We start from the raw sequence: 12,133 nt of genomic DNA on the forward strand, positions 1-12,133 counted from the left end.
GATACAAAAAAGGTTTCAGGCCCAATTGGTGTTGCCACCCCTTGGGTCCTCTACCTTTAAGAGTGCAGCGCTGTGTTTGGTGTGAGATTACAGTAAATTACCTGTAGTTTAAAAACCAGGTACCCTTTACGTTCTCCAATGCAGTGAATATACAAAAGAAAACAAAAATATATACAAATAATTGTGCAGTATGTTAAACACTGTGATTAAAAGTTTAGTGAGTTCACAATTATGTCTACACTCACATTTTTTAGAGCCTTTTCAAGTGAATTAGGCTCTAAACTTGTGCACGTCTGTGTCTTTAAAGGTAGATCACACGACCCCTCTCTCCAGGTTGGATGGTGTATTCTCCTCTCCACACGATATATAAAAGACACAGAATTACCGAGCTAAGTGTAGCATCCTTTGTAGTTTTTGTGAGTTTAAAAAATGAGATTAAAATGCTCACCTTATTTAGAGCCTTTTGGTAACTGGCTCTAAGTATGCAGACCTAGTGTCAATTTGTGGGGTGACACTGTCCCTTCCCTGGAATCACTGGAGCTGGATACAGTTTGTAGTAAAAAATAGATGAATTTATTACAATATATAAATAATCAATATAAAATACTTTCTAGAAAATAAAAAACAGATAAGAACAAATATATTATGAGTATTAGTGGTTTCCAATAAAAAATATTTTAAAGTGGACTTAACATTTTTTATTGGAAACCACTAATACTCATAATATATTTGTTCTTATCTGTTTTTTATTTTCTAGAAAGTTTTTTATATTGATCATTTATATATTGTAATAAATTCATCTATTTTTTACTACAAACTGTATCCAGCTCCAGTGATTCCAGGGAAGGGGCAGTGTCACCCCACAAATTGACACTAGGTCTGCATACTTAGAGCCAGTTACCAAAAGGCTTTAAATAAGGTGAGCATTTTAATCTCATTTTTTAAACTCACAAAAACTACAAAGGATGCTACACTTAGCTCGGTAATTCTGTGTCTTTTATATACCGTGTGAAGAGGAGAATACACCATCCAACCTGGAGAGAGGGGTCGTGTGATCTACCTTTAAAGACACAGACGTGCACAAGTTTAGAGCCTAATTCACTTGAAAAGGCTCTAAAAAATGTGAGTGTAGACATAATTGTGAACTCACTAAACTTTTAATCACAGTGTTTAACATACTGCACAATTATTTGTATATATTTTTGTTTTCTTTGGTTATCAGATCATAATTAACTCACTCTTCAGGGAATAAGGCTCACAGTTTTCAAACAAGACATATTGTTTTGAAGATCACTAAATACTAAATATGGCAACTTTTACTAAGAAAAAAGGGTGAGTTGGCATGGTGAAATTGTTTAAAACAAAATAGTTTCCCTTTTGAATTTTTATTTTCATAGTATAAAATATAATGTAATAGTATGATTTTTATATAATAGTATACCATTCCTTAAAAGTTTAGCCCGATTTTACTTCTAGCTAAGTCATAGTTATGGCGGTTACTAAGATAGCTTGGAGGATGAAACATTATTAAAATGTTACTATGTATCTATTTAAAAAAAGGTTTACTTTGAACTTTTTTCTTTTATCATTAACTATTTCACTAATATTTTTTAAAGAAGATATTTTTAACAATGCAAAGAATTTATTGAAATCTGTTTGACTAGCTAGCATTTAAATGGGGGATAAACAAGGGATTTTGTGCGTAGATTGTGATTTCGGAAGCATGAAAATGGACGTTAACCATGTACTACATATACATGGTTGGGTGTGGAAGATGTTAAATGATTTTAATGAAATAGTAAACAATGCGTGAAAATGAATTTCATTGTGAAAATGAAATATTCCACACACCGCTTTTTTCTTGATTTTGGCAGCCTTCTGCATCCTCTGAGAAGTCGGGACATTGAACCAAAGACAATATAGAGGAGTGAAAAGATACAAAGAAAGAGAGAGAAAGCATAAACTATTAACATACAAATCTTCGAAAATGACAAGGAAACCATATACAGAACGACTGTTATACCGCTAAATAAAGATGTGTCAAAAATATCAAATTGTGTCATCCCACATAATCTTTATATAGATTTGACATTACACGTGTAATTTTCAATTCTACAGATTAACCCTGAAGAATTAACAGTACTGTTAGGAATCTAAAGGAGAATTATATATATTACACGATAGCACATACATGCCTAGTAGAAAGAAAACATACATTTTTTGGGAAAACATTGGCTTATAAGGCCAGAAAGCCTAATACGCAAAATTTAAGGGAAAATAGTCCAAATTAAGAATAAATCTAAATTGGAGATTTCCAAACTTGGCTATTTTTGTCTAAAGTTTTGCTCATTTTGCTTTCAAATCACAATTCATTAAATTAACACGAAAACAAGTACTTTTATTTCTCATGAACCACCAAGTGAGCAGAGTTTCTAGATAAACCCCATATGAACAGAAATACCTAATTCCTAAATATTTGGCCATGCTCATAATTTAGAACAGATTCAAGAACCAGTAGTAAATTAAGTTAATTGTTCAGATTTTTGCCCAGCAAAATGGTTAACTATTTCATAGCCCCATTAATTGGGGTCTGTGGAAAGAAAATCTGCATAATGCATTAGATCCATGCAGCCCCTTCTCCCAATGAAGATAAAATCCTTTGCCCTTCCAAGGTGCATCCATTTTCTTTTGGCACTGAAGAGAACTTTGGCAGTGGGCATTCATATGAGCACATGGATTTTTTTTTATCATAATGGGAAGCTTCTGATTGGTGGATCCACTTCCTGGTTTGGGAGGGGTCTGTCTGCTGCTTCTGCTTGCAATGTTTGATTGGAAATTTTGTATATATGAACATAACGCAGTAAAAGGCCCTAAATCACTTTAAAACTGGCAATTATTTACTACCACTCCTTTTTACGACGTTAACGCAAATTTTAAAGACTAGCTGAAAATGTGGTTTAGTAGTTACACCGAGGGTTGGCATAGTGTCAGATTCAGTAGTAAATAAATTGAGAAGGGGTGTAATATTTATTTGATCATATTAGGGGCAGTTCTTTACCTAGTCCTCAGTGAGACCCTATTGAACTTTACTAAAAAGCAGAGTCTGTATCGAAGATGGTGGGTTCTAAGGTCAGTATAACAGTATGGAATATATGCAGTCTAGCATATAATAAATACACTGAGTTGAATTTCGTTAAATTATCCCTTAAGCCTTAACTCAATAACTCTATCTGAAAACTAGTGTTCAGTAAAGCTGAAAAAAATCCCCTTGGCTTCGAGACATAGGCACTAAAAAAAAAACCTCTCCTTCTCATAAACCTGAAAGATGTCCTTTGCCGGATTAGAGTTTCATTACATTTTATATACTTATTTCTGCAAGCCATCTCCTGTGGTATCATCAATTTGGTCCTGACAGGTCCACTGTGAGATAAGTATCCTGTTGGTTGCTTCTGAACAGACTTGTTTATAAGTTCTATAAAGAACATTTTCATTGAACTATCATAACCTTCAGCAAATCCAAACTTTTGCAAAGCTTTTTTGAATTAATGGTTTACGTCAGTGAAGAGCAGAATGAGAGCTGAGCTTCTGGTGAAATGAGCTACAGAAAGGATTGGGATGAAGCAACACCAAAGATACGGATCTGAGACACAGTGAGAGGTAGAACAATGGAGAATGGAGTTAATATATCCAAGATAAGAAAAGCACAGATAGAAGGACACAAGTAATTACAATCAGGCTGAAGGCGGTTTATCTGGATCAGTGGTGCGACTCATTCCAAATGGCACATTCTCTTTAGGGTTATTCGTCATTTGAATTTGATTGGCCATTTCAACTTTAACAGGAAAGTGACGACACTTGCTTCATGTCTGATGTTTTTGAACAGCGTGTCTATCTGTGGCTCTGTTAATATCATTGATCTATAATACCCAAAATTGTCTGCCACCTTATTGCTCTCGAGGAATTGCTCTCTACATGCATGGGATATTTGTGTTATTTTATGTCCTTCTATAACAGGGCTACTTGACATTTGGCATCCCAGATGCAACGGACTTCATTTTCCATTATGCTCTTACAACCGTAATACTAGCAAAGCATTATGGTAGATGTAGTCCACAAAACCTGGAAGGCTGAAGGTTGCCTACCTATGATTTAAGCTGTAATCTCTGCAGATCGGGCACCTCTTATTATTACTTTCAGGGCATTGCTTTGCCTTTTCAGCTTATATAACTTTGATTTATTTTTCCAACATGCAAAGCTGCATAATGTGTTGATACATTATAAATAAATGATAGTAATAGCAATAATTACAATACATGAGCCTAATATTGCTGGAACAGAAGCTGCTGGAGAACATTAAATATTAAAGAACAATTACAGATAGTCACGAACAAAGAAAATAAGAAGGGATATGAAACATAAGGAGAAGTGAAACAAAGGAAATGTGCATTAAATGGGAATGAGAAATTCTATGAATAAAGTCATAATAAGAAGGAAGCTTTCTTTGGAAAGAAGCATATTAATTGGTGCAGATTGTTTCTAGCTTAGTAAATCTTCCATGGAGACCCGTTGATTACTCATGTTGAGATCTCTATGGTGATCATAATATTTATAAACATCCCAAGGGCTGGATTCCATGCCTCCTGACACCTCTTTGGGTTTCAATAATAGAGTTCAGGCTGTTTGAGTGAACAAAGGGTAGGACCTTTTCATGTTGAAAATAACTCAATAAACAATTTTAAATTTAATGTGAATATATCTTAATCTGTGGTTAATAGCCTGCAGTTAAAGTCACACTGTTACCAGTTCATATACAGTAGACTGTATACAAGCATGGGATTCTTTTTTTGTGTTTCCATAGACCCGGGGTGCTCAGAGGTAGCTTCGACAATGTTTAAGAACAACAAATTTCACCAGGCATCATGCAAATTGGGGTTGTATAACATCTAAGTATCTGTGTTTTAGGTATGTGTAATATATACTATTTTATGTAAAACAGTATCAGATTGAATGGTGGGAAAAATGTTACTAAAACAAATCCTCAAGGCTGTTAAAATACAGGTTTTTGTTAGTTTAAATGTTTGATAAATAACCAATGAAAAAAATGGGGAAAGCCAAATAAAAGGGTGCTAGAAAATGATGAAAACATTCAACAGCTCGAACAGCTTACTCTTCGTCGGGTCCCTGCTCAGATCTCCACAAGTTTAATGGGTAATCCAAATGTGGAGCCCTTGCTCGCTGTGCTATCATGTGGGTATCAGCTGTACTTTACTGACAAGGTCTAACAAGGCCAAAACGATTGCCTTGAGTTGCTGTATCTCTCATGCAGAGAGAGCTCTTTTGGGTGGTACCAGTCTGATTTGCAAATGGTCTAGGTTCTCTCTAGAATGCACAAGATGAGCTAAAACCAGCTCTAAGAGGGGACCCATCAGAGGGCAAGCTACTTAAAGTTGTTATCCGTTTACAGTATTCACTTGCATAGTGTATTTTTTTTATTTGCTCTCCCCAGTGTGAAAGGTAATCCAGATGTGGACCTCTTGCTCACTATGTGTAGAGAGGTATTGGCTATATTTCACTGACAGAGTCTAACAATGCCGAAATAATAATTTCGGATCAGGACCAGCCTTAAGTGTGTGATCAGTCTGATATGCAAATGAACTTGTTTTTCTTTGAATTGGCATAAGACCAGCTTCCTATCTGAGCGGGGACCACCAAGGGGCAAGCTATTAAGCTGCTGCTGCTGTATGTTCCTGCACCCTGTTTTTTTATATTTTTGCTCTCTCCAATGAAAAAATATAATTCACTAATCACAGTTTTTATTTGCACGTGTGATTTGATAGAGATGCTCGACTAGTGGTGAACAACATAGTTCTTTAATTAAAAGTTTTGGCACCGTTACCATATATTTTCCTTTACTTTGTCATTCAAAGTTTTAGCATAATGTTCTCATAAACAGAGGTTTACAAAATAAGTGCATTTTTACATAAATAAGTTGTTATATGGACCAATCTTTTTTTTTTTGGAGAAAACAAATGCCAATGCATAGTATAACTTTCGTGGTGAGTATGACAATTTAATTGAAGAACGAAACTAAATAATTACATTTATTGTGGGGTCTGGTCCAACCCCTTCTTACCTTTACACGGCTAACAGCTTCCTGTGCCTGCATCATCCGGATATTTTTAGATGGATTGCGTTCAGACAAGAGCTGTGTGGAACCCAAAAAATTTGCAGCAAAGATGATTCCATCAATGAGATCTTCAGGTTCGCATGGCCCCGGAACTAGACAAGACATAAGTCAATATTGTATTAGAGATCAAGAGAATGACTGATCAGTAATTCATTTTCAGTATAAATCTGATGGTGATCAAATTCCTCAATTAATAACAAATGCATATATGTGGTCACATTAGTGTAGATTGAGAAAAATATATCAAAGAAATGAACATTTCGGTCAATGGTTAACTGGAATGATGTGAATATATTTTGCATACTGGTTTTAAAAGGGTCGTTTATAATTTTCTATAATTATATGAACTGAAAATAGTTAACTCTGTATAAAGTCTGTCAAATTTACTTTTCTATGTGCACAAATTGATATTTATCTATTTATGTAGATTTTAAAAAAGCACACACTGTTTGTATTTTATAAAATAAATAAAAAACAAAATAAAAAAAAATAGTTAACTCTGTATAAAGAATTATAACAAAATTACTGCAATCATGAAGAATGCAGATTATAACACAATGAGGTTTATTAATTCATTCATTAATAAATGTAAAAAATCAAATGCATTTAGGTAAAATTTAGACAAAAACAGCTACCGGTAATTGAAAAAAAAAATTCAAATCAGCTATTGTCAGAGCTGGGCTATTTCAGCCTAAATTTTTGTATTTGGTATTTAATACTCTATTGTTTGATATGTAGTAAATAAACTCTGATGTCGCTATTTTGTTTTTAAAAAGGCACGTTTAAATATCACAATTTAATTTGGCCATGTTGTAAAGATTTTTAATTTGTATGAGAACATAATTATTATATAATCATTAAAAATAGCCCGTTCAATAGGGTGCACTAAAGGTGGGGTTAATGATGTTAAGGCTTAGGGGGATTTTTTTTATTTATTTTTTTTAGTGCTTAGGGTTACAGAATGTTTAGGGTTATGGGATATTTGGGGTCAGAGAAGAATTATGGTTTCAAAGTATCTATGATTGAAAGTGACATGTTTCAGTAATCAAGATTTAGAAAGTGAATTTTGTTTTACAGTGTGAGGCATTTTTGTTTCAAACCGTTTGATAGTTTCAGAGAACAGTTTAACCCCAGAGCTGAGTTTGTTGCTATTTTTGACCAACTCTGTATCTATTTAATGCATAACGAAAAAAAAAATATAAAACAATTTCATACAAAACATACTAATCAAATACCTGTAAAATGCATCTCTAACACACACGTATGAAGCAATGTTATATTTGCCTGTGTAAGTTGTGATGAAAATAATGCCCCTGTAAAATACTCATTACTCTGTGCTTTAAAAGCCTATTGCCAGGGTATCTGTAGTACTGTCCAGGCAGGGATCCAGCCTGTGGGTCTTCTCCCACATGATAGGGACACTCCTCACATTCTCTTCTCTCATCTCGGCTGTTCAGACGCCGGCCACGGTAGCTCCGCCCCTTTTTATGACACAGCACATGAGCGCCGACGTCATGACGTCGATGACGTCACGGCCTGCCGAAACGTTTGAATTCAGACATTTTGGGGGATGTGGCCATCACTTAAAGAGCCAAACTATAAAAAGGGCTCATTTGCAATGAATAATTGCCATGGTGTGGTGATTATTTCTAATGACTTAAAGTTAGGCAGAAAATGTAATAGAGCAGCAGGAAATGCTAGCAGAATGCTTGGTTGTATAGGGAGAGGTATTAGCAGTAGAAAGAGGGAATTTAAACTAATCGATCCATGAGCATCTTTATATACAATACTTGTACACTGTTTGTCATTTGAAATTTCAGCTGTACATAGAAAATGTACTCTAAGCATAACCTAAAGTGGATATTTCATGCCCTGTACCCTATTTTTCATCCCCAAATCTACTAGTTCCAAGTTTCCTTCAATATGTATATTTTTTACATTGGCCCCTTAACCATCTTTATACTAACGATTATTTATGGCACCAGATCCCTTTTTATGGCACCTCCATCTTCAAGTTACTGGCACACAAGCACGGTATGCGCAACGCTTACAATTGAAGATAGGGAAGCTCGCAAAAATGGGAAAATTGTACTTGACAAAAGAAGAGTAGCTTTCTTAAGCTCCGCCCTTTGTCAAGATTTGTCAGGTGTAGGAAAAATGCAAAGTAGTCCTTACTTTGTCTTATATCTTATGAAGAACAGAGCGTGAAAGAAGAAGAGAACAGGAAAAAATTGGAGAAGGGTAAGTAAGGGGTGACAGAGCCGCTTTAATGCCAATTTGCAGTATAATTGAAAATAGACCTGGACTGAAATGATTTCCAGGGAAGAATGAGCAACTAAGACCTTTGTTTAATTCATAGTTTTGGTCAAAATAAAAATGCATGTGTCTAGGTATATTTTATTTTTTCTTTTGGTCAAAATAGAATTTCGTCAGGATGAAAAGAAAAACGTAAATGGCATGCAACAAATGTTTCCGTAGAAGGTTATTAAAGCAAACCTTTGATATCAACTCCCAGACAAAACTCTGCACAGTTTGTCTGAGCTGTCCAACAAATCTGTTGCATTAATACTTACAGGTGAGTCATACATTTCAAAGGATTTTACCAATATAAAAAAAAAATGTCAGAACTGCAGAGAGATTACAGTATTGAAACCTTCTGGCCACTGATTCATATTAAACAGTTCTACGGGCTGAGGATCAGATATCCCGTATTCGCAGAACCTGCAGTATGAGTTTGTACATGTGTTTGACTTTATTTATTGCTTATGCAAAAGCCTATGCAAATAGAGCTTAATACTTCAAAAGCACAATGGTTTTTTTTTTTGTATTCTTTGACTTGATACTACTTAAAAGAAAACTGTCGCTTCCCAGAATTTTTAATAATATGCTTATTTTTTCCCCTGTATTTCATAACTAAGTTCTTAAAAAATAAACATATTTATTTCTCTAAATCCTGAAAATGAATGCCTCCATATTGGGTCCCATTCAAACTTTGTTAGAAGCTCTGAACTTTGCTCCCCGACAGTCGGCTTTGAGGGAGACATGAAATGACTGTTTCTCCTCTCCCATTTCAATGTATGCACTAGCTCTGCCGGGACCAAACTGGATTGTGAAATAAATTGTTAAATGTTGAATATATATTTAAAGGAAAACAGCATCAGATTTAAAAAAAGTGGAAGCAAGTTATACAAGTTATAAATTGATGTTTTATTCAATCAAATCATTTTCAGATACATTGTATTTCCCCTTTAACAATAGGCATTCAATCTGGTGTGTTGGTTCCTTGGTAAGGAAGCATGTTCTTCTGTTACTATAGAGTAGGAATCACATGAAATTTAACAAACATGAAACCGACTGTTGTTTGCTTTACTCTTAATAAAATAAATAATAAGCTGGAAAAGAGCTTCTTAAATTGGTTTACAGTAGGCACTAGGTTTAATCACTATACCCTTAGGTATTCCTTCATTTATCAATAACCCATGGAGAGCCCCGCTGTTCTTATTAAGAACTGCTTTTGTTATAAGCTTAGTAATGCTATAGACAGTCTCTTCTTGGGTTTGTAAGAACTCAATGGAGAAGAGCTTAAAGGGACACTATAGTCACCAGAACAACTACAGCTTAATGTAGTTGTTCTGGTGAGAAGAATAGTTCCCTTCAGACATTTTCATGTAAACACTGCCTTTTCAGAGAAAGGGCAGTGTTTACATTACCTTTAGGGACACCTCCAAGTAGCCACTCCTTAGATGGCTACTGGAGGGGCTTCCTGGCCCAGGGCTGCACAGTCGGCAGCCCTTCCGTTCAGCATCCCCACGCTGAACTTTCCTCATAGAAATGCATTGATTCAATGCATTTCTATGAGGGGGTCCTGATTGGCCAAAGCGGCATTTGGCCCCACCCCTGTGCCAATTGTAGCCAATCCAATGGTCTCCCTATGGGAAAGCATTGGATTGGCTACAAATCGGCCATTTTGATGATGTCACAAAGGGGGTCCTGATTGGCCAAACCGGCATTTGGTCTCGCCCTGTGCCGATTTTAGCCAATCCAATGCTTTCCATTGGCTACAAATCGGCCATTTTGAAGATGTCACAAAGGGGGCGGAGCCAGCACTAGCGGACCCATGCAGCGCTGGAAATAAGGTGAGTTTTAAACTTTTATAAGAAGAGGCAAGGGTGGGTTTAGTACTATGTGGTCAGGAATACATGTTTGTTTTAGTGACCCTATAGTGATGCTTTAAGTCTTGGTATTTGTAACAAATGCCAGAATTTCAATTATGAGTATGCTTTTTATTTTTATTTTTTTTACATGTCGAATTGCATATTATTTTAATGCATTAAAATGAATGAGCGATAAGTCCTCCCCAGGATTTAGTTAAATCTTGCTGCACAACATTTACAGCAAGCAAAAAAGGTGTGCAGCCAGATAGCAGAAGACCCCCCGTACAGTAATACCACCACAAAAGGTTTCTAATCTTCTGCTTGTCAGTATTGCTTAGGGGATATTCTAAAGTAGTTTGCTTAGTACATCTTGACACCAAAACAATATCCACCATTGACATAAGTAACAGATGGTATAAGTCACAAGGCTTTCTTTGTCTGAGAACTCTGGAATGTAAGTTGGGGATCTTGGCTCTCTTTCCTGTACAACGATGTAACTCTCCCTTCAGGAGTCCAGCAATTACCATATGCTGTTGAACATCCATTATCCTGTAACATCCTTTGTTGTTTTATTATGTACCAGTAACTAAGAATAAACCTGAAGAAACAGTAAGTCAGATTGCGTATTAGTACTTTTCATTAATATAGAGTTATATTAATGTTGCGAACCTTTGACCCAAGATTATATATTCAAAAGACGTGTATATCAATCAACGGAAGAAAGTAAGAAGAAGAAGAAGAAGATTTTACACCCTCACTGTATTAATTATATATTTAGGGATAATTGAGGCTATTTCTAACATACTAACCATTTATTTTAACAGTCTTTTCCCCCAGCAGGAGCGAGATCGGTTACGGATGGCCATCTTGTTGGAGCCCAAGCTGGAATTCAATGCGATTGCAATGATTCTTTTCAAATTATTTTTATTGTACTTTTAACTTTAGAAATAAACAAGGGGATGTGTTCCAGAATTTAAAAAAAAGGGAGAGGCAAAAGGGTTTTCCAATCGACGAGACCAACATTCATGAAAAATAAAACATTGTAAAATATAAAATACTACAGGAAATAATTAAAAAATATAAGAACCTGTGGATTGTGAACAAAATATAAATTCAAAGGATTAAATTAAGATGGGTCTCTAAAATATAAATAACCTTACATTTATCGACTCTATTCTCCATTTACAACTATCTCCCCCTTTGTTGAGATACCCAGTCCTTTCACCTTAAAAGATGCACATGGATTGTTAGGGCAGCTTCAGAGTTTTGGATCACCTGTTTGCTGCATCAGTGATTTAAACTGGAAGGATTACTCTCAGCTGATCATACAAGCTCATCTATGCCCTTAAACTCATATTTGTCTATATATATTTCAACATGACTGAGAAAGACTTTTCAAACATAAGCTGTATTAACGAACATTGTGATAAAACCAACCCAATAGAGGATTTACCAGAATAACAAATCCAAGTAATCTTGGATGAGACTGTCAATGAGACAATACAAAAAGGCATTTAAAAAAAAAAAGAAGAAATGTCCAGTATGCAAGACAATCTGAAAAAGTCTTAAAACATGGCATTCAATCAATCTAGATTGAGTGATATGACCTTAAAGAGCCATGTCTCCTCTGATTCCTTTTGTTCACGTACAAATAAAGTTACTGAAAATTCAGATAATATACCAAAAAATGCTACAGAAAAATGTAAACATATTGACAGTCTTAACAAAAGTAACAAAAAATCGAAACGAGAAAATTTGGACCAAGACAAATTTAACACCTCATGGAGACAAT

The 12,133-nt window shown here is 35.2% G+C and overlaps 1 protein-coding gene across 5 annotated transcripts in view; it reads right to left on the reverse strand.

Moving 5' to 3' along the window:
- The window catches only part of APBA2 (amyloid beta precursor protein binding family A member 2), a 431,382-nt gene that overhangs the window by 110,675 nt on the left and 308,574 nt on the right, over window positions 1-12,133 (reverse strand). For 3 of the 5 annotated variants that reach the window (XM_063449151.1, XM_063449148.1, XM_063449147.1), the window contains 2 exons: window positions 6,134-6,279; window positions 1,852-1,887 (listed from right to left, as the gene is read on the reverse strand). In XM_063449151.1, coding sequence (XP_063305221.1) covers window positions 1,852-1,887; window positions 6,134-6,279 — 182 coding nt within the window. The remainder of the gene's footprint in view (window positions 1-1,851; window positions 1,888-6,133; window positions 6,280-12,133) is intronic. The other 2 variants (XM_063449150.1, XM_063449149.1) reach the window with 1 other exon arrangement.

The sequence above is a fragment of the Pelobates fuscus genome, chromosome 3 (assembly GCF_036172605.1).
Source record: "Pelobates fuscus isolate aPelFus1 chromosome 3, aPelFus1.pri, whole genome shotgun sequence".
Lineage (NCBI taxonomy): Eukaryota > Metazoa > Chordata > Amphibia > Anura > Pelobatidae > Pelobates > Pelobates fuscus.